The sequence below is a fragment of the Atheta coriaria genome, unplaced genomic scaffold (assembly GCF_025399875.1).
Source record: "Atheta coriaria isolate IRGN ID8LTWV9N9 unplaced genomic scaffold, Caltech_Dcor_3.1 hic_scaffold_7_pilon, whole genome shotgun sequence".
NCBI lineage: Eukaryota > Metazoa > Arthropoda > Insecta > Coleoptera > Staphylinidae > Dalotia > Dalotia coriaria.
The window spans coordinates 11,037,116-11,060,940 of record NW_027045449.1 but is presented as its reverse complement, the minus strand read 5'-3'; the positions used below and the strand labels follow the sequence as shown (position 1 = coordinate 11,060,940).

Genomic DNA, 23,825 nt, shown 5'->3' with positions numbered 1-23,825 from the left:
AATAATCGTCAAAGGCACTTTTAAATTTGTTTATGGCTGTAATTGAGTAATTCTAGACTGTAAAGTCTGAAATCTTGCTTGTTGAGTAAATAAAAATAAAGTGAGTGAAGGTAAAGGAAACCTTACAAGTTTTTTTCTGCTTTCGGGGTCTTCTCGCCCTTGCAAACTGCACAACTTGCATTTTTCCCACCATCTTTATTCTTGTTTCACTCTTCATCTCTTTTCTCTCCTCACGTGTAGAATACAGTCTCAAGAGCAGAGTGTGCTCGGAGTTGTACTCGCGCAGCGCGCCGGTTTTCGTTTCGTTTCGTTCCGTCCGCCCGTTTAGTCGGTGGTCGCTTGGCCGACGCTGTTCAGTCGGTCGAACACGTTCCTCGCGTTTGGTCCGCGCCGTGCCACCACACCAGGCAACTCTTCTCTCTTCGCGGAACGCTGTAACATTTGTTTACACAACAAAAGAACACCTTTGAGACTTTGTATTTATTAAAAAAAATCAAACAATATTCATGTGCGTGTGATAATTTGTTCGTTTTGCGTGTGTAATCGTGATTGTGATCGATTTTGCAAATCACCTTGGGCTTGAGACGAGCGAAGGAGACAATTTCGTTTCGCCAGAGCGCAGCATTAAGAACGTTTTCTTGCTCTTCGACTCGTCGCACGTCTTGTTTCCAACCGTGAGAACCAACATAACTTGACCAGTCGGTTTCTAAGCGCGTTTGAAAACTTTATAGATTGAATAATTTTCCGCTGCGGCAAATCCTCGTGAGATATTTGTTGTGACGTGCCTGTAATTGATTTTATCAGAGTCTAATTTCGTGAAGCAGCGAACGCAATTAAACCGGAGGCAGTTGAAGCACCACGCTGAAGAATAACGAGTGGACAGTTTTTAATCAACTCGACGACCACACAGAGGCTTTTTACTCGGAGTGGATCGGCGTGCAATCTGCGCTCGAGTGTGTTCACCGGCTGAATTAAAACCTTCCAGCGGAAAAATACCGGCTTCCTTGACGAAAATCACCGAAAACAAGTCAAAAAAAACCGAGACGACGATAAAAACCAAGTGAAGAAAACGCAAGAGACACGCAGAGATCATTTATAATCTGAGGTGAGTGTCTTTTTCTCCTGACGCGCGCAATTTTTCATTACTTTTTCATCGCATTACGCGCGTGTTTTGCGGTAAATGTATGAAATGTAATTAGAATATGTCTTTGTAACTTATTCGTTTCTTTTTGCTGACATGTTGACACTTGTCAGGTTGATAAATGAAGCGTTACAATAAATATTCTCTTAAATTTTCTATTCTTTTGTTTCGGTTGTTTATTTGCATGTTTGCAATCGTGACACGCCAATAGGAAACGTGATCAACACCCGTTAATTTAATTACGCTCCCGGTACTTTCAAAACCAATTATCAATTTCTCGTAAATTTCATTTCAAGTCACCGTACGCTGTGATTTTACTACTTTCCAAACAATTTACGATTGGCATAAAACATTTGATTGTCAAGTTTTTTTTATAATTTTACGATGAATGAAGATTAATGATAATCATAATGATTCAAAAATTCGTCGTCGTGGGGCGGCGCGCGCTCGTTTGTCACGAATTTCATAAATTCACATTTCGCACATTGCAATGCAGCGCGCGCAAAGGTATGCGCCACGGATTCGTGAAAGAGCGCAATGCATAAAATGAGCGATGGATTAATCATAATTTGGCTTGGCTGGGCGTATGGAATTTCATACATTGGGGATGATTACAAATGTGACGCATTATATATTCCGGAAAAGTTATGTGTTATTGAATGATCAATGTCAATCACTGTGACATGTGAGGTTAGGCAACTTTAATAACATGAAATTGAGTAAAAGTCGAAATTTTGCGTTTAACTCTGTGGAAAAACAACAGTTTCTTATCAAGTTAAGTGGTATAAGTCGCTAATGCTTTGTACTCGTTAATTTTGTAAATAAATTAAGCTTTTTTCCAAATATGAAATATGTGACTCGCAATCGTGGCAGCCAGAAGTATATATTTAGGTGTGTTATTAATGTCTGTCACTGATAACACTCAATATAAGCTAATTTACCTTATCAGGTTATAAAAAGTGGCCTGACTAATTAGTCTTTTTGTTTCTTTTGCCATTTTTGGGCTTAATTTTGTAATATAATTTACGATTTTGTTTCAAAAGAAAGGAAAAATGTTTAAAATGCACTTTTGCGCCATCTAGGGTTGAATTTTAGAACTTTAACTGTGATTAACTCTTCATATTAACTTTCAAGTCTTATTTTGCTCTCTTCTAGTTACATTTTTGTGATAAAAAGTTGTCTATATCATTTTCCTTTACCAGAACTACTTTTATACCAAAATTTATAAAAATTGCTTAAATAGTTTTCGCGTGAAAGCGTCACAAACAAACAAAAACACTCATATTTCCATTTATAATATATCTTTCCATTTAGTAAAATTATTATTTTAATTATATAAGTATTTTAAGAGGTCTAAATAACCAAAATACTTAATTAAACCCTGGCAAATGTATGTTATTGTGTTATTATGTCATCGAATGAAAACACGTTGATGAAAATTAGCGTGTCGCGACGCGCACCTGTTTCGCGACGTAAGCCACACATACCCGTGCTTAGATTTTCATGACTTAAGCCGTATGTGCGCGCTTAATCTAAGTATTTAAGTGCGCGTTTGCGCGTCATGCTTGGAACGTCACCAAAACAATATTTTCATAATTAATTTCGGGCCCAAATTCTCAGACGCAATGCTGATATTAATATCGTGTTGATATATTAGCACAAGCACAGGCACAGGCATAGAGACAAGCTGAAATAACTACAATGAAGTGTAAATTTAGAGCACAAAAGTTGTTTTGAGGCGAGTTTCCATGTTATGCAACCCAAAACACAAAGAATATTTGCTGTTTTATTAAATTTTAGCAGTAAACGAGTTATATACATTTTAACGCCATCTATAGTTGAATTATATAATTATAACTATGATTAAATCTCTATAACAACTTTAACCCCCAAATTTTCACCCTTCTAGTAATATTTCCGCAACCAAACTTTACTATATCATTCACTAGACTATTCTGAATATTTTCTGCAAATTTCATCAAAATCCGCCGACTCGTTAAGCAGTTAATAAAGAACACACATACATACATGACTTTTAAGTGTATATACATGTCGCTGTGGCTTCTAATGCTTTCCGACAGTTTTAACCGCTCACTTTATAGGTTATGTGTGTTTATCATCTTTATAACTTCCTTGTTGATGCATTGTAAAGGCTTTGAATGTTTTGCAGCGCTGGTAAATGGTTGTTTTGAATGTTAATGTCATTGCATGCTCTAGTAACAGGTCAACAATAAATTCCGGTATACGACACTCGGAAGTGCATGCGATTTTTATCACGCATTTTGCGTTTTAGACGTGACATTATATAAACCATGCGCGATCTGGTGCATGGCGCATGCGTGACGAATCATAACGACGTTACAAGATAAGTACACTTACTTGTAACGCGAATAACTTTGAATACAACATGGTTTTCTTTGTTTTTTCTTTGTTTCGTCACTCAGGTATACTCGTAGGTTGTGTAGGTACCGTACTTCTGGTTCTGGTGGCTTTAATTGTCTTCGAGGCTTTTAATTGTGACAAAAATGCATTATCCACAGTTTACGGCCGAGCGTGTTTTGTTTTTCAGCGCGCGCGCGATCGCAGGCGGTCGTCATTACCGTTCTAATTGCCTCATTATCTCTGCTTTTCATCGACTGCGTCGACAATGGCGACCGGCGATTCGTTGAGATTCCGTGAAACGCTTTTGAAATCTTCCGTTTGAAAATTTCCGTCAATCTCACGAGATTTTTATCTTTATCAGTCAACGCGTTAACAACTTTTCGAGTTTTAATTAATAGCAAAACAAGTTTTAAACTAAAAACTTTAAAACTAAAAATATCATTTGCTTCTACTTGATATTAACTTTTGCTCCGGTAGTTTTTATTAAAAACTAGCTTTTGCCCGCGATTTCGTCCCAGTAGTGATTAATAAAAATGTAATTTGTTTTTACTCTCTTGTTTTCGACATAGTATGTGTCAATTCTCTCAATAAGATTCGCAATTTTATTTTAAAGAAATTAATTATATAAATATTGCTAATAATGCACTGCAGCGCGCCATCTCGGATTTAACTATTTAACTATAACTATGATTGAATTTCAATGCTTATTTTTATCCTATAGAAAAGGGCTGTCTTTAGGGATTTCCCGGCAATTATTCTAATTTTTCTTGCTGTAAAAGCCATCCTTGGACTTTAACACACATTGTAAAAAGAGAATTGGCCAAATTGGTTTAGGCGTTGTTGAGTTATGCACTTACCAACAGATTTTGCGATTCATTTTTAGATTATAGATGTAATTAATTTTTATTTTCTTGTTTTTTGGACCTAATATGTGTTGATTCCATCAATAAAAATCGTAATTTTATTTTAAAGAAATGAGAAAAGCTAATAATGCACTTTAGCAACTTTCATCCCTTATTTAACACCCTTTAAATCATAATTTTAAATATTTTAATACATATTCTGCTATTCTAGACCAAGACGAATCCAAAAATACATAGATCATCAAAATCTGTCTTGCCGTTCTTGAGTTATAAATGCTGTAACTAACACGACTTTTTTTCCTGTAAATACTCATATATATCCGAAATATAATATATTCGACGCACGTCGTGCGACGTGCAACATACTTCTGATTGTCTCCACCACTAACACCTGGACACACGCGCCTCTTTACGTCTATTATTTACATGTTTGCGTATTTAATTTGGATATTTACCGAAGAGCATAACGGTTTCGTTTATCCGGACAAATTTGTTAAGTCCACAAGTCGCTTCGATCGCTCGTAAGTCAAACACCTTTTTGTTTGAGTGTTTGCATAGAGTGATGATGAGTAGTTCGACATTAATAGGATTTATTGAGTAATGGAATTAATTTATGTAACAGAATATTGAGTTACGCGGATTTACCGACTGAAAGTGATGACTTGATTAATTTGCAAACACCGTCAACCTTGAACTGTGCGACATAGAATTCCTACTTAATCAAAAACGAATTTATTCGTTTCTACCATGAAAATCTGAATAGGTTTTCAGCGGATCCAATTAACCCTATGCAACTTATAATACACCATGAAAATTACATCTGCGCATGCGTGCTTTACTCGCGGTTTAATTATGTTGATACCATTTCAACACCAATAACCTAACCTCATAAAAAAACTATTCTTGTTGTTCCTAATCAAACACTGTGTAGAATATTCAAATCATTCTTATCGCACGTAATCATTATGTAATGGAGCATAAACAATCGTTTATAACTGTTGAACTTCAATTGTGTGCAGTAATAGAACAAATGTGCCAGGCGTGAATTGCAAATCGCAAGCGTAAAACTCATTAATCGGTCAAAAACAATAGTTTATGCGCGTAGACTTAAAGCGGCGTTAAATATTTAAATTGAACATTAATAGCAGCAGCACATGCAGCACAATTTACATCGTACCTAGCTCGGTATAGCTGAATGTAGCGACTTAATTCAGCTGTAAACGTCCCGATGATTTTATCACGTTATAAAATCAGCTGTAAATTTGTGTCAGGCCGTCAAGTCTAATTGCATGTTATTGTTCAATATTATTATAATAAATTGAAGTGGGTTTTTCTCGGTTTTGATTGAGACGCGGCGCACGAGTGTATTATGATTGTTGTTATTCAATGTTCAATGTTGTAATATGCATGGAATATGAAATTATTGTATGGAATGTTGTTTGTTAAAATTTCTATAGTGGTATAATACAACATATATTTTCAAAGAGGATAGAGTATAATTTATTTATAAATTTAGAAAAATAAATAAATTTTCAGTAAAAAAATTTTAATAATAAACTGGAATAACAAATTAAATATAATAAATACTGTGTAAATTATGTTTAATTTTGTGTTAGGTTTATTGTAGCGCCATCTGGGTTCGACTGAAGTAACTATAACTATGATTTATTTGCTATTTAAACTTTCAACCCTTATTTCACCCTCTTAAAATTTTATTTTTGCGGAAAAAAGTAGCCTATGTTATTTTCCAATGTCATATCTATCTCCATACCAAAATTTATCAAAATCCAATAAATAGTTTAGCCGTGAATGCGAAACAAACATACAAAATTTTGTAATTTACTACAAAAACAATTTCAATTACTCTGATTTTTTTACGCTGAATTTACAATAAATAACTATGCATTATCCTTGAAATAACTTTACATTAATCAAAGTTGTATTGAATTCATTTTTAACTAACACCACATCACACCACGCTACAACGGAAATGTTATTATTCTATTTTTACATTTTTATCAAATTTTTTTCATTCGTGTAGTTATTGTATACCTGCTTTTGTTATCTTTTCTGGTTCTGTCACAATGAGTTTCGATTTCGGTTCAAATGATGCATTGTCCGTTATCAATTCATATTTATCGGTGCGTGCGAAATTCTCCCACTTGTTGTGTTTAATGAGGCATGCATATCTACGCATTTATTTTTAATCAATCAACAATCCGGAAATATCGCCCGGCGTGTACCTGCGAGCATACATAAATTAGTTTTCGATTAAAATTGACGACATCGTAACTTGATCCAGCGCAATGACTTCGTAATGGGTTCTAATTTTAAACAAAGTTCCAAACACGTTGAAAATTTTATTTACGCTCCTGAAACATTGAAATCCATTAGTAAAGTTTACACGAGTTAATAATAAATATTTAATTTATTATTGAGTAAATGTTTGGGTTTTCAAAGTTTCTTGTATGAAGTTTTTAAAAATTAATCCCTGATGGATTAAAAGTTGAAAAAATGTTGAAATAACATAAAAGTTTGGTCGACATCTTGTGGTATAAATACGTAGCACATAAATATGGAATAAAGGTGAGGTTAAAACTTCAAAAATTGTGTTTTTACGTTTTTTAAATTTTTTTTTCGGTAAAAGAAAAATTGTTAATAATTTAATCTCTGGTGGATTAAAACTTTGAAAAATCAGAAAATTTAAAAGTAATAATGTCGACATCTTGTGGTATAAATACGTACTACATAAATTTCTAGCAAAAGTGAGGTTAAAACATCAAAAAATGTGTTTTTTCATTATTTTTCATTTTTTAATTATTTTTCGAGTTTTTAAAGTTTTTTAGTCGTTTTTTGTTTATAACTTGGTCAAAAATAGTTAAATTTTTTCTTTTTTTCTTTTAAAAATATACCTTTTTAAACATACTTTGTCTATGGTTTAATTTTTCTGTTTATTTTTGTATTCATTTGGATTTAGATAAAAATTTCATGTATAAATATTAATAAATTAATCCCAGCTGGATTAAAACCTTGAAAAATGTGAAACTTTAAAAATTATGTCGACATCTCGTGGTATAAATACGTACTACATAAATTTCTAGCAAAAGTGAGGTTAAAACGTCAAAAATCGTGTTTTCCACTTTTTTTATTTTTATGCGTTGCTGGTTATATTTTTATGTTTTTTTTGTGTGGTATATGATTTAGATAGAAATTTGATGTAAAAAATATTTATAATTTGGTCCGTGGCCAAATTTCAACTTCTAAACTTAGTAAAACCGGTGCACCATACTCCTGTACATGCGTTGATACTTTGCGGCACTAATGTGTCACTAACCCAGTCCCGACGATTTAATTTTAGTGTTTTAATTGAAAGAAGTTACTTATAGGTCGCCATTTATTAACCGCACGACGCTTCGAATACTAAACAAATATAAATTTCATCTATATCAAAGAAAATGGTAAAAATATCACGAGAAAACCAAAACACAACAATAACAAATTTTATTCGTTATTATTTATATTATCCTAACCTAAATTTAGCAAGAATAAGGTTTTCATTCATTGATCATCAAAGAAATTGTATGTTCTGTGTGCAATTGTGTACTTCAGCACTTGAATGCATCTGCTGCGCTTTGTTGATTCAGCTCCGAAGTTTGCTCGTCAGCTGGGCGCGCACGAGCGCGTTAACGGTGTTTTAACAACCGCCATTCAGCGCTAATTTCCGACACGCTGTTTTTCCACCTTTTTTCGTAGCCGACGCTGCCACCGGATTAGCAAATGAGGTGTAATTAAAAATAGAGACACCAGCCGTCTCAAGAGATGCAGGAAACTCGGCGCACACATCCTGCGAATTATTAACGAATTAGTCAAACTAGTCTTAAATTACTCGGAATATTTGTTTCTCATGTTTCTGTTGCGTTTTGGATTATATAGTCACGGTACTCTTACGAGAAATGGAAATAATGATGCAATGTTTTAGTTATTTATTAATAACTTTAAAACTATTTGAGATAATGTATTTTTTCTTTGTGGGAATAATTCAGAATTAAATTATTTATAATATTGTGAAAGAATTTTTGTTTTTAGTATATTGTTCAAAAAGTTACGAGCATTTAAAATTGAATTCTGAGGAAAATATTATTGCAATGTTTTAGTTATTTATTAATAACTTTAAAACTATTTGATATAATTTAATTTTTCTTTTTGCGGCTGATTCAGAATTAAATTGTTTATAACACTGCGAGAGAATTGTTGTTATAAGTTAATTGTGCAGAAAGTTACGAGCATTTAAAGTTGTATTTGGAAAATTTTGAGTAAACTTTTTATACTCCTGTTTGATCCGCAAAAAGTGGTGGGGGAAGATGTGTGTCAAGAAATTCATATGCCCTCACGCGTGCGAGGCTCCAGCACTTGCTTCCCCTCCACTTTTTGCGGGTCGACGAAGTCATGTTAGTTAAAACATTTATAACTCAAGAACGGCTGGTCCGATTTTGATGATCTATGATTTTTTGAATTCATCTCTGTCACGAATAGCAGAATAATCATTAATATATTAAAAATTATGACGTGAAGGCTATTAAATAAGCGATAGAAAGTAGTATAGAGATTCAGTCATAGTTATAGCTAAATAATTAAATCCCAGATGGCGCTAAAGCTGCGTAAATTTAAAATTCACATTTACTTTTCTTATTTTTATCGACTCTTATATAAATACTTACCTTACTATAATAAATTAAGTAATAGCACCGTGACTATATAAGGAAAAGTTCTGGCATCGTTTGCAGTTTGTTGCGCATCGCAAGCCGCCCAGATTATTACCAGTTGCGCATTACGTGCATCGCTAATGGAGGACAATTACGTCCTACGGTTAATTACTATCATCAGCGTGCAGAGAACAAACAACCTCCACCGACCAGCCATACTATGACTGCAACTATAAGCACGCTTTGATCTTGTTAACTTTTTCACAATTTTCGACCAGTCATACATTTAAATTTACGACCACATATAAATTACCAACGAATTGTAGGAAGTACTAATTAAATTCTTTATTTTTTATTCTTTCCGTTGTGCCCGCGTCTAATTTATGGTTCCTGTTATTATGCAAGTTAAACGCGGAGATCTGGCGATCGTACGCGAAGATTGAATTAATTATAAATTATATAATGTGTTTGTTTGTGGAGGTTGGGCTTTTGTTTCAAATGAAGCGAGTGTGATTAGATAATTACATTGATCACACGTTTCGAGTGCGCAATTCGTTTGAGTGCTAGTGGAGAGTGTGAGAGTAATAACGGGTTTTCATTCGATTTTATTCGCATCAATGACAAACCGGTGACGAAGAAGCAGTGAAATCTGATCAATCGAGTTAATCATGTGAAACTGGTAGAGCAGGATGGAAATTTATGCAAAAATTATGTGTGAATAATTTGGTATCACCTGTCAAACGACGGAAACTAGAATATTTTGAAATTTTTTTTAATTTTTGCAATTTTTTACTTTAGTCACGCTCGCCCATAATCAATCTCGTGGTTAAAGTACCGTTTAGCACACTTGATACTTAATATACTATTAGTTTACACTGAGAAATGCCAATTTTTAATAATAATTTTTTTGAATTTTTAAAATTTATAAAAATTCATGTTTTTCAGTCGTTTTTTGCTTATAACTTTGTCAAAAATTGAGCAATTTGAATTTTCGTTCTATCAAAATATTCCTCTTTGAACACACTTTCAAATAAAAATAGATTATAAAATTTTGGGATTGTATTTCTATCAAATTTTTAAGTTTTTAACAAAAAAAAAATTAAAAATTTCTACAAAACACGAAAACTACCAAAAAAATCACGAAAAAATTATGAAAACCTTTCATTACCATTACTACAAAATAAAGAATTACAATTTTTGGCCAAAATATTGCATGCGTGACATAATATTCATATTTTAAACACCTTGTATAACCCAACCGCTGAAATGTATGTAAAATGAACCTAATCAAAGTAAATCTACACGAAATCTAAATATAAATCTAAACCGTGCGGGTAGAGTTTGCGCCCGTCGATGTAATGAATGTAATGATTGCGCCGTCACCACACACAGATGCCCGCCGCTCCCGGGCGCAACAATAAACACACGCTCGGTAAAACGGTGGCATCCGTTCGCTCGGCCGGCTTCATTCGCTTATTCGTTCATTCGGCGCGTTCAATCATTCAATCGAATTATTTATTCACATCAATTTGTCCACCAGCAATAAAATACAATGTGTATACGGACATTTTTAACTTCCTGTATGTGTATATCTGCTTATACAATTCCTCTACCTATGTGAACAATTACGTGCATTCATGATGTTTAGTCGGTCGTAGTTGAGCTTGACGCCGACGCTCGATTACCTAGGTTTTCTAGTCTTTGATGCAGACCGCAAAGTGCCACCAGGTCACCCACTTCGTGTTAACATGCGATGGGTTTCTTACTTGTTACAAGTTAGGCTTAGACTTGGGTCAAAAGCGAGTAAACTATTAGTTTAGTTTACTTGGAAGACAATTATTTGCTATTGTTGAAGGAAAAACACGTAAGAGATACATTTGAATCATGTACATTGTTTTTGTTATTTACTTACTCGAACAATATGGAACAATACACTTGATATAGCACTATAAAATGAAATTGTGTTAGTTACAACGCTTATAACTCAAGAACGGGTGGACAGATTTTGATGATCTAAGATTTATTAGATAGGTTTTTGCCTAGAATAGTAGAATAATTGATAAAATATTGAAAATTATAATATATAAGGTGTTAAATAAGGGATGAAAGTTTTTTTGAAGATTCAATCATAGTTATAGTCAAATAATTGACTCCTAGATGGCGTTAAGTGAATTATTAGCATTTTTCATTTTTTAAATAAAATTTTGAATCTTATTGATCGAATCAATATATACAGGGTCTTGCAAAGTAAAATAAAAATTATTTACATTTTTACTAAAACAGCAGACAAAAGTTAATAAAAAATAAGTGTATATTCCTATATTTCCATTATGCTCGTAATCAATTGAATTACCATAATTTTATTCCGATAACAATCCAAATTGATTCACAATGAATGATTTTACTATAATTCACTATCAATACACCATAATTTCTTACAAAATGAGAATTTATACCACGGTGCTCCGCCCATGCCCACTCCCGCTATTCGTCATTACAACGCATGCGTATATATTGGAATTTAGAACGCGTAACGCATAAAATCTAAGCATGTACCATATTTCAATATTTATTATTCACATTTCCATTTCCACGCTATAGAAATTTAATTGTTGTGTATAAAATATTCCGCCAACAGAAAATGCAACAAAGCGAACTGTTTAGAGATTAAGACAAAAGAAAATCAGGAAAACTTTCACAGAAAATGAATTTATAATCTCACATACTCGGAATATTTATTTATTTATTTATCTTCTTCGTTTCCCTCCTGTGGGAAAGTGAAAGTTGGCTTACTTTGAAAACTGTACCAGGCGTAATTAAAATTAGAATATCGAAAGAAACTTTAGTAAATTTGTAATCTATTACAAGTCGTGAGGTTTGAATGTACTCGTGAGTTCTAACTTCGGACGTTTCTTCCAAGTCGCTTGTGCAAACTCTTGGCGAAGCAATTACGCGCGCGTTGAAAACTTTGGGCGCAAACTGAACCAATATCGAAAGCTAAAACAATCGCGCTGCGGGTACGGAGTAACTGCCGAGAGGTAATTTGAACGAACGGTGTGCGTTAAACGTTTTACGATGTTTATAAATGGTCAGTCGTTTCATTGCCGACTAGAAAACCAGCGAACAGCTACTGAACTTCGGCATACATTTCGAAGAGTGCAAAAAATGTTAGTAAAGTCATTTTCAAGCTTCCAAAATTGGATTTAAGTTTAGCGTAAAATTTTACTGAGATTTTGATTAGGCAACCCGTTTTGCATGATTTTTTGAAATTATTGTTTTAGTATTGTGTTCGTTGTGTAGTCTACGTTAACAAACGTTTCCGAAATTAGTTTTACTTGCGTTTATTATAATTTTTACTAAAATTTTAAGAATGCAACCAGTTTTGCGTGTTTTTCTAAAAATATTGTGTTATTTTACTCGTAATGTAGAGCTAAAGTGCTTTTTAAACTTTCAAAATTGAATTTTTCCGTATTTAGCTTCAAATTTCTCTGAGTTTTAAGTATGCAACCAGTTTGGCATGTTTTATTCCCAAAAATATTCTTTTATTTTAATGTTGTGTGTGTAGACTATGTTAACTAAAGAAAATTAAGCACACATTTTTAAAATTGTAAAGGATTTTGCAACATTCCAAAATTTGTTCTAATTTTGTTTACATTAAAATTTTAGCAGAGATTTTAATTATGCAACCAGTTTAGCATGTTTTTCCTAAAATATTCTGTTATTTTAGTGCTGTGTGTGTAGGCTACGTTAACTAAGGAAAATTCCACTGTTGTAAATATTTCTGTTCGGTATGCGGCGGCAAATTTGCTAATTAAAAACGATTCTCCGTACTAAATTACATCTCTCGCTTTGTATACACTACAACGTAAAAAAAGTAACGAATGTGCATTAACTCAATGCGACGCGCGACCAATTAACCACATTTATCGCATAACAAGCATGCCATTTCATTGTCGTACTGTTTTTCTTTCCCCGGCCGCCATTTTTAATGCAATTGCTTTCGTTTCAGATAACAATGCAGTGGACAAAGCGTCGCTTGAAGTACTGAACGATTACAACTCATTTTTATCAGTATTATATTCGATTTGATTGAAATTCAAAACAAAAAAGAATTTTGTGTTCACGATGGGGGTGAAGTTCCATCGCAGAATATCGCCGAAGGTGTTCGTCATGTGTGGCGTTGGCCTCACGGTATTATTATGTCTGTATTACGTGAATTGCGGAAGTGGGTGTTCATCCCCCAACGGCACCGCTGATACACTGCAAAGACATAATGTGGACGCTTTGATTAGCGTCGGGAGGAGTGCCAACGACGACGTAGACGAAAATAATCACTCTAATAATGGCAAGGCAAGCAGAGCCGCCATCTTGATGGAGAAGAAGGTGCGAGAAAGAGTGCAGTGTTTACCAATGGAGAAAAACGACGCCGATGTGAATACCATCGAAGTATTTAAAGGATTTGATTTTCAAGTAAGTGAAAACACGTGTTGTAGTGAGGTTAGAGTGAATTCCGGCAGTGTTGCCAACTTAAATGTTAAAATGTCACTTTAAAATCAAATTCCCTGTACACGCGTACAAAGGAAAGTGGTGAATTAAATTCCATGCGCTTTTTTCTCCACGACAATTTGAAATGTAAAATTGCGAAACAGGACGGAACCGGAATTGGAAGAGTGCGAAATAAAGAATGCCGACAAACGTGTACTCCGCGACGCCCTCCGGAGAATTCATCCAGAAAATGTTCCGAGCGCGTTTGCCTGCGTCTACTTCGGCCGAAAGCAATTTGCAAGACGTGCATTCACTTTGTATGAATGTTCTTCTCGGTTTCGAATTTTCTGCAACCAACACACACACACACACATGTTTCATACTGCCGGGAAGCAGCTAAAAGCATTCCGGCTTCGTGTTCCGCTTCATTTCGTCGCACGGCGAATCGATGAGCGTAATGACTTCAACTCGCAGGCAAATTTAATCGAAAACTAGCGCAGCCCAAACACAGGCAACCCAATTAACGCCGCCATTCGGGTAGCCGTGAAGACGGGAAATAATCGTAAATGAATTTTACTCCGCACTCTCGCCGGCGTACGCGTTCCATTTGTTAATTAAACTTTAAACCGCGCCGCGCTCGACTCGACTCTATATCGACAGGCGCATCGAAAACTTTACCACTTAATAAAAGCGAACTTTTAAAAACTTTAGACTCGCAGACACTTAATTGCACGACAAGTTAATTAGATTTAGTGCAACTAGTATAAAATTGATTGAATTTCCAGCCTGGATGGATGAAAATGAAAGAATACTGGGATAAACAGTTTGAGGATAGGTTTGAGAAGCAAAAGATGGACGCCGATCGACCACCATTGAAGGTTATCATCGTTCCGCACTCACATAACGACCCCGGATGGTTGAAAACCTTCGAGAATTACTTCCATTATCAATCTCGGCCGATCATGTCGAATATGGTGACGAAGCTGCAACAGCACAAGAATCTAACCTTTATTTGGTCAGAGGTGGCGTTTCTGAACGCTTGGTGGGAAGTTGCGCATCCTAGTAAACAGAGGGCGCTGCGACAACTCGCACAGAGTGGACGTTTGGAAATTACAACCGGTGGATGGGTTATGACTGACGAAGCAAACTCACATATGTACGCTATTATTGATCAACTGATTGAAGGTAACCTAAAAATATTTGTTTTGTGTTTAGAAGTTGAATAAATTTGTTATTTTCAGGTCATCAATGGTTACATTCAAATTTAGGCATAAAACCAAAATCAGGATGGTCCATTGATCCATTCGGTCATGGTAATACAGTTCCCTACCTCCTGAAATCTTCCGGTATTGAAGGTACAGTCATCCAACGTATCCACTACGCATGGAAGCAGTGGTTGGCATGGAAACAATATGGTGACTTCCGGTGGCAACCCAACTGGGCCCCATCCGACTCCACGGGACATATCTTAACACATAATCAACCTTTTGACATTTATTCCATCAAACACAGCTGTGGCCCACATCCGTACGTCTGCCTCAACTTTGACTTCCGGAAAGTACCCGGCGAGTTCACCGAGTACTCCGTAAAAGCACAAAATATCACCCAGCACAATGTTAAGGAAAAAGCCGAACTCCTGCTTGAACAATACGCGCGCACCGGAAGTCTCTTCACTCACAACGTGGTACTCATGCCGCTCGGCGACGACTTCCGGTATAATGTGGTTGAGGAATGGGACCAGCAGTATAATAATTACATGAAGTTGATCAACTACATAAACGAGCATAAACACATATATAAAACGGAAATCGCGTTTGGTACACCGCGTGATTATTTCGAATCAATTTTGAATCGCACGAAAATGGCGGAGTTTCCGAGTTTACAGGGTGATTTCTTTGTGTACTCGGACATATTCTCTGAAGGACGCCCGGCGTACTGGTCGGGATACTTCACGACGCGTCCCTTTATGAAAATCTTGGATCGGGAACTTGAGAATTCTTTACGCGCGTCCGAGATTCTCTACACGCTGGCGATCAACGGCGCGAGACAGAAGAAACTTCTGCCGCACCTGAAGGTACTCGAGAGGGACTATGAAAAGCTCGTTATCGCGCGGAGAAACTTGGGATTGTTCCAGCATCACGACGCAATCACCGGCACTTCGAAATCGTTCGTCATGCGGGACTACGGGCTGAAATTGTTTGAAAGTCTGCGTGATACAGTGAAAATCCAACAGAATGCTTTACAAACCATTATTTTCGGTACCGAGAGCAACACTCCATTGAAAACCGAGCGGAATATTCTATTAAGTGACCTTGAACGCGACGCGTATGAAAAACTACCAAAGAAAACCATCATTATTCTTGAACCGGGCAAAAGTCGCAAGTTGGTTTTGTTCAATTCAGTTGCCCAGGAACAAAATCAACTTGTACAGGTTAGGATTAATACATTTAATGTAAAAGTCTACGATAATGATGGTAAAGAAGTTGCCTACCAGATAAATCCAGTCTGGAATAGTTTAGAAGGCAATACAAAAATGCATATTTCCGATGACGAATACGAATTGATATTCATAGCGAAAATTCCCGGTTTAACCATTGTCTCATACAATTTGGTGCATGCCAAAGGCACAAAAGGCAAGATGTCGTTGATTTACTGCAACAAATGCCACCGAAAACAGTTCCAGGAGACCAGCCCCTTCCTACCGACGAAATTCCTACTGAAGAACACACAAAATGGCGACGTGCAGCTAGAGAATACCAAGTTACGCATACTCTTCAACGGTTTAACTGGCTTCATGAAATCCGTCACGCGAAAGAGTACAAAGAAAACTGTCCAGTGCGGCATTCAATTCGCTGCGTATCGCAGCGCGCAGTTTCACTCGGGCGCATATCTCTTCATGCCGGATCCAAGCGAGAATGACATCGAAAAGGACGTGCTGCAACAGTACCGTGAACAAATGAGCATCATCATTACTTCCGGCGGCGTTTCCAGCGACATTTCAATCATTTACGGTCCATTCTTGGTGCATACTGTACGAATATTCCATATTGAAGCGTTAAGCGATGCGATTTGGATTGAGAACGATGTGGATTTTGAAAATCCGCCGAAAAATCGCGAAACTGAGCTGTTTATGCGATTGATTACTGAAGTACAAAATGGCGAACCGCCTGAGTTCTATACTGATAGTAATGGCTTCTCGATGCAACGTAGAATAAAAGTAGAACGTATTGGTATCGAGGGTAATTACTTCCTATAACAACACAGGCGTTTATTCAAGATGAAGCATTAAGAGTGACTTTACTTACGAACCACGCGCAAGGCGCTGCTTCCTGGCAGCCTGGCTTTTTAGAGGTTATGTTGGACCGCCGTACGCTTTATGATGATTCCCGTGGAATGGGCGAAGGTGTAGTGGACAACCGGAAGACAACACATAAATTCTGGTTACTTTTAGAAGATGTCTTACCTACACCAGGTGGCGCTTCAGCTCGTAATCGTTTTGACGACTATGAAACCGTACGGAACTTTAACATTAACCCCGCTGAAGTAGACGAAGCACAAAAAGCTTCAACTAATACACGAAACTACGTTAGTCCAAGTTTATACTCTAATCATCTGTCACACGGCTTAAATTATCCCTATGGAGTATTTATTTTGGAAGACACCGCTGAATTGAATGACACTACTATTCAACTGGCGGATGAAATTCCCTGTGATGTGCATGTGGTAACACTGCGTACACAACCAGATCCGGTGTATACGCAGTTCCCCGCCAACAGCGCCCTCTTTGTTTTGCATCGTGAGGGTTATGCGTGCAATGTTAACCTCAACTATACGTGTCCCAAAGGTACTTTCCAGAAGGGAGATACGTTTGGTCCTGCGCAGATTTCGGAGGTGCAAAAGACCAGCCTCACTGGTCTGGACAAACAAGGTCAGCCATTCAAGGAATTCTCGGGGATAGAGATCACTTCGATGGGAATTCAGACTTATAACATTACATTTGCCTAAGGTTATTACTTTGGAAAGATTGTTAAACGGAAAGGAAAGACTTAAAAGTGTACTAGTGCATTTGATGACTGATTTATTTATGCTTGCGAGAGGGACACACTGTATGTGGTGTATGTTCAGTACGTTAAAGTTTTTTGTATAAAAGTTAGGCGAAATCTAGCGCGATTGTTAGTTACTAGGTTTAGGCTATTTGTAAATAGAAATTTTACTATTTTAAAACCTTGATATATATTTAAATATTTATGCGGATATAAGAAACAAAAGATTGAAGTATAATATATGTGTCTGTCTGATGTGTGTAACGTTTTGTAATTTGTTTAGTTCAAAGTGAAGTTTGTTAGCAAATCATGAGTCATTTACGTCACTTGTAAATCAATAAATTCCATTCCTGATTGAAATATTAGTATACATGAGAAACAAACAACTCCATGCGTAAAACGGTTGTAAATTGTAAATAACATGTTGTTTTCTAAGAAAATATTCTAGGGATTTTCGTTTGACGTTTGACAGCTGGTTATTCAACTAAAACTTTATTTTACTTGTTATAAAACAAGTTTTTGGGGCTTTTACAAGTGTTTTCTAATTGTTAATAGTTTCTTCTGTGTATTTTTACTTATTTTATTACAAAATTAACTAAATTCAATTCAAATTTCGCTGATTTTACACATGAATATCATTTGAAGGTTATTCCAATAACTGTCAAAATACAACAGCTGCTGTCAAACATTCCCCCAAAAAAGCAATCATCATTAGCAGTAGTGCGCGTAGTGAGTAAACAGCGTAAAATGTAAAACGCAACATAAACAACTACTCTCCCCTAATTTAATTTAATTCAGTCGTGTTCGCTGAGTTCCGTCGAGCGGGCGCGTTATCTTGTTAGTCGAACGTCGTCATGCCGCGTCTGATCTTCCCAACGTCGAAGTCGGCCGCGGCGAAGAAGAACCACTGTTCTTCGCAATGATTCACCCAACGGCGGCTTCCAAACAATCCCCGAGTGCCAAAAATCCCAGCGACGGTCATGACGACACGCGTTCGACGCCGCGGCTAATTAATTCCGGGCGGAACAAGTGAAGCACGACGCACATTTACATAACGCACTTGCAACAGCGGCCAAAAACGCCATACCGTATTCGTTAGTTTTTAAGACACTCAACGATTACCTGAACGGGTAGAATATGTTGTCTCCTGGGGTGCGTATTGTTAGAGGTCCGGATTGGAGTTGGGCCAATCAAGGTAAGAAGAAACATTCTAACCAATAGAAAATTAGATGAAAAGTAAACAAGAGCAGAAACAAATGAACATCAATTGTGAAATATGATAGAATTAAAACTACTTAAAAATTATGCATACTCATATTGCAAAAACTATGTGCATTTGTCTTGCACACATGATTAAACAGTTTTAGACTGCATTTAATTACTTGTTTATTATTTTATTAAACATATTCAATATCAAAGTTGTTTACATTGTGATTTTGACACTTTTCCAATTTCAGATGGTGGTGAAGGAAATGTGGGCACAGTATGTGAGATTGGCAAGTCCGGAGCGCCCGCACGAACCTCTCCAGATAAGACAGTGGTGGTTCAATGGGACAATGGATCGCGGACGAACTACCGAGTGGGATACCTTGGCATGTATGATCTGCGTGTGATTGACAACGCACAAATCGGCGTCAAGCACCCGAATATCGTCTGTGATGGTTGCAAGAGTCAAGGCATCTCGGGCATCAGATACAAATGTGCCACTTGCTTTGACTACGACTTGTGTTATGTTTGTTACCATAATGATAAACATGACATAAATCATCCTTTTAAAAGATTTGACTTAGCTTCTTCTTTAGGGTAAGTTTTTTATCAAAAAAATAAAATTTTGTTGTGATTTTATGTGATTTTATTGTTTTTGTGTTTAGAGTTGATTTAAGTCTTCGTACACACGCACGCAAGGTTGAAATCAAAGGCATCTTTGCTGGTGCAAAGGTAGTAAGAGGTTACAACTGGGAATGGGGTGATCAAGATGGCGGCGATGGTAAACCCGGGAAAGTTCTGGATATTCGCGGCTGGGACAACGAATCATGCCGATCAGTCGCGAATGTCGCATGGTTTTCAGGCTCAACGAATGTGTACCGTCTCGGGCACAAAGGTAACTGCGATATTAAATGTGTGGAAGCCGCCAGTGGTGGCTTCTACTACCCGGAGCATCTTCCTGTCCTGGGTCAAAACATCGAAACGGCTGTGGCGCTACCAAGTCGCCAGGGCCCGCCTCCATTCAGCGTCGGCGATAAAGTACAAGTCATCGTAAGCGTTGAACAGTTGAAATTCATGCAGCAGGGCCATGGCGGTTGGAATCCCAAAATGGCGGAATCCATCGGTAAGGTAGGAACCGTTCACAGAGTCACTGATAAAGGCGATATTCGAGTCCAGTATGAAGGTTTGAATCGTTGGACTTACAATCCGGCTAGTCTTGCGAAAGTCAACAGTTTCGCAATCGGTGATATTGTATCCGTCATAAACGACGCTGGTAAAGTAAAAGAATTACAGCGAGGTCACGGGGAGTGGATTGACGTGATGCGCAATGCACTTGGTAAACTTGGTAAAATCATCAAAGTCTACTCGGACGGTGACCTTCGAGTTCAGATAAACGGACAGGCATGGACCTTAAATCCGCAGTGTGTGAGAGTTGTACCAGGGAGCGCTGCTGAACTAGATAATTCAATGGACGCTTCGCAGAATCAACGCAGAGAGCCATCTATGTTATGGCCGCCTGCAAGTACAAACTCATGTACTTCAGGTAACGGCAGCGGAGTTGAAGAGCAGTTGGTTAAGGCCGCCGCGCAGGGTCAAATTGATACTGTGCGGCGGATTTTGGAAGAGTCCAGGTTAACACGCTCACCAAACATTGTCACTGCAGTGGATTTACGAAATGGTGGCAAAACAGCTCTGCAGGTTGCCTCTCATCAAGGTCATGTAGCTATTGTGAGTCTGTTAATTCAAGCTGGCGCAGATGTTAACGTTAGAGATAACGATGGCGATACTTGTTTGCATTACGCTGCATTCGGCAACCAACCAGAGATCCTGGATATTTTAATTAAAGCAGGCGCTAATCTGGATGTGGCGAATAAGGGTGGTTGTACTGCGTTGCATATAGCCGCGCATAAGCATCCAGCGCGAGCGATTCAAATCTTATTAGCAGCAGGCGCCGATCCCAACTGTACTGATTGTTATGGGGATACCGCGCTGCACGACGCCATTGGTAAGGATAGCAAACAAGTCATTGAGCTGCTATGCGCTGCCGCCGGCACAGACTTTACGCTTAGGAATAAGCGTGGATTTAATGTGTTACATCATGCGGCGCTCAAGGGTAAAGCATTCGCGACGAGTAAATTGTTATCGCAAGCGCGGCAACTTGTCGATGTGAAGAAAGACGATGGGTTTTCGGCGCTGCACTTGGCAGCGTTGAATGGCCACGTGGAGGTGGTGGAGATTCTAGTCAGGCAGGGACAGGCCGATATTGATTTGCGTAATAATCGCAATCAGTCTGCGCTGTTACTCGCTGTGAGTCAAGGACACTATGGAGTAATTGAGTTGCTTGTGAGGCTTAAGGCGAATATCAACGCGAAAGATGAAGATGGCGACACTGCGCTTCATATTGTCCTTATAAAAAGATCGCAAATTACTTCGGGAGTGAGGGGTGATGATGCTCCTGCTATTCATTCTATTTATCAGAATATTCAGGTGGCTGAACATAGAGCCGCCATTGCCATAGCATGCTATTTGATTCAGCAAGGTATTGATATGGATGCTTTGAACGCGAAGAGTCAGGCTGCGTTGGGATTGTTGCAGGATAGCAATATGCAAGAGTTGTTGAAGAGTTATAAACCTATTGTGGATAGTAATCAGATGCAGAATAGTATTGGCGATGTTACCACTTCATCACAGAATGAGCGCGCGATTGACGGTTATAATTTAACCGAAAACGCTCGGAATAGTCCGATTGTTACCAGAATTGAGGAACCTAAAAGTAAGTTACTCATATTATGAATATTTATAAAGTAAAAATTTTATAAAAATGTTTAGATTCACGGCGAAGTCGAAAGACTGACGATAAAAACATCGAACTGGGCAATTCCTCCCAGGAAAACTCTCCGAATCACAAAAATCATCACTACCAAAACGAAATTGTCAGCGTGAGTAGTAAACCCGTCGAATGCTTAGTCTGTTCGGAGTTGTCCGAAGAGAACGTCCGATTGGAGCCGTGCAATCACAAACCCGCCTGTGAGGATTGCTCCTCGCGCATGAAGAAGTGTCTTAAGTGCAGCGCGCCTGTCCAGAAGCGCATCACCAAAGATGGCCGCGTGATTCCAGCGAAAAGTAGGCAACCAAGTGCTGAAAGAATGAGGTAAACTTTTCTCATGTTAAACATAACCTGCAAATTGAATTTGTACATTTTGAATTTTCAGATATCTGGAATGTAAAATAGCTGAAATCGAAGAAAGTCACGCGTGCAGTATATGCATGGAGAGGAAGCGCAATGTTGTGTTCCTCTGCGGGCATGGCACATGCTCGAAATGCGCCGACACCCTGAAGATCTGCCATATGTGCAGGAAGACTATTACCAAAAAGATACCGATCTACTAGAATCTAACAAATCTAGATCCTAGGCGTAGTTGGCTAGCATCTAGGTTAGACTTCCTTTTAGTTGTTAGTCCTACCCTTTCTTAAGCAGCCGAAATAACTTAATTAAGTATTTATATGCGCATTGTACGCGATATCTATGAGGAAACAGAAAAAGACGAATCAAACTTATATACATACATAATTCTATTTACAAAACAAACTAAAAGAATGTTTAGATTATATTTGCTAAGGTTTGCTACGATGATGGAAGGTGAAGATCTTTCGAAACACTGCCTCAAGGATTGTTCTGTCCAGTATTTGAACTTTTCTACTTATTTAATGTTTACGCTATACGCCAGTGCTATCAAACCGTCGATATTTATTTTCCTTTGCTGCTCGGCACAAAATGACTATTTTTACTATGATTATGAATTTTATTTATTTCTGTTTCTGTGATTTATTGTATGGACTGTTGTCTTCTCACCCAAGTTTGGAACGCACACGTATCCAGGTCGAAATATCATTAAGTTTTTGAACATATTGTATAAAAGTTAGGGGTAGATCGATAGAGAGTTTAGAATGATGTCTTCGAAATTAAATCAAACATCTTGATCAAACGCAGGTGTTAAGTAAAGTATTACTGCAAGAGAGTTGTACTCCAAATATGAATATTTCTGGAATCTTGTGAATGAAGTTGAGCTAATCTAATCGAAAATGCGTTTTGGTGAGTTACTTGATGTTTCATTGATTTTCTGCAGGTAACGAACAAAGCATGAAGGAGAAATGATGATTAGAGAGCAAATATGTTTCTGATTTGTATAAAAAATAAATTAAAGTGATGAAAAACTCTAAAATACTGCATAACGGACAAAACTTCTATTTTTAGTGCACAGAACACACTTTTTTGTTTTTAATTAATATCCAAATGTAGTTAATAATTGAGGTTATGTAATCACATCGCAATTTTCGTGTTTGTTTTGAAAAGTAATTCAAATTTTAATCACAGGAGAAAGAATACAAAAGTGATTAGCACTGTTCATTTGTCGCTTCCAAATTAAACATGCGCGAAACAAAACTTTATTTTCTATAGTAAATTAACATGCCAATATACCAACCATTACAGTTATGTATGTATGGTTGCCTAGTTTTCCTTTAAACCATACCAGCAGATGTTACCATTCAAATCGCGTTTGAATATCTAACAGAACACTGCTTTAAACAAAACATGATACATATTCTTAAAAACGAACAAATGATCCATTAAACAACAGTTCACTGTTTATTTGTTTCATAGATACAATTGAACAATAGCACACTGTCTCTATAATTTGTAAGAAACAGGAATTTCTGTTTTAACTGTGTTTGTTAAACTTAATATTAACGCAACGCACTCCAGCATGCCGCGCAGACCAATTTAACCGAACACGATAGTTGCACATTCATGGCATGCAAAAGCTGGAAATATGCAACTCTCGGATGATATGATGTGGTACCGCATGCGGAGCACAACTTTGTTAATCTACCACCACCACTACCGGTATCGCCACAGGTATGAAGTGTGTGGAGGTAGTAGGTAAAAAGGTATGGATCGGTAATACCATGACTACCAACGTCACCTTCTCGTCTTTCTGCT

At 37.2% G+C, this 23,825-nt stretch overlaps 2 protein-coding genes across 2 annotated transcripts; both read left to right on the top strand.

Moving 5' to 3' along the window:
- The first annotated feature begins 306 nt into the window (after positions 1 to 306).
- On the top strand, positions 307 to 17,977 carry alpha-Man-IIb (alpha-Mannosidase class II b). The gene is given in 5 exon segments (XM_065308609.1): positions 307 to 1,105; positions 13,099 to 13,559; positions 14,360 to 14,759; positions 14,816 to 16,819; positions 16,822 to 17,977. Coding segments are annotated over 4 exon segments (3,507 nt in total). The 5' UTR covers positions 307 to 1,105; positions 13,099 to 13,214; the 3' UTR covers positions 17,580 to 17,977.
- Positions 17,978 to 18,297: 320 nt separating this feature from the next.
- mib2 (mind bomb 2) lies at positions 18,298 to 23,046 on the top strand. Its single transcript, XM_065308610.1, has 5 exons — positions 18,298 to 18,812; positions 19,075 to 19,420; positions 19,489 to 21,596; positions 21,653 to 21,974; positions 22,036 to 23,046. The coding sequence occupies exons 1-5, from the start codon at positions 18,755 to 18,757 to the stop codon at positions 22,211 to 22,213; spliced, it is 3,012 nt and encodes a 1,003-aa protein (XP_065164682.1). The 5' UTR covers positions 18,298 to 18,754; the 3' UTR covers positions 22,214 to 23,046.
- Positions 23,047 to 23,825: the final 779 nt, after the last annotated feature.

What these genes read in the sequence shown, in the direction of transcription:
- mib2 (XM_065308610.1), top strand. Translation starts at nt 18,755, where the DNA reads ATGTTGTCTCCTGGGGTGCGTATTGTTAGAGGTCCGGATTGGAGTTGG. An exon ending in TTGGAGTTGGGCCAATCAAG is followed by an intron (nt 18,813 to 19,074) that starts GTAAGAAGAAAC and finishes TTCCAATTTCAG; the next exon opens with ATGGTGGTGAAGGAAATGTG. An exon ending in CCAAGTGCTGAAAGAATGAG is followed by an intron (nt 21,975 to 22,035) that starts GTAAACTTTTCT and finishes TTGAATTTTCAG; the next exon opens with ATATCTGGAATGTAAAATAG.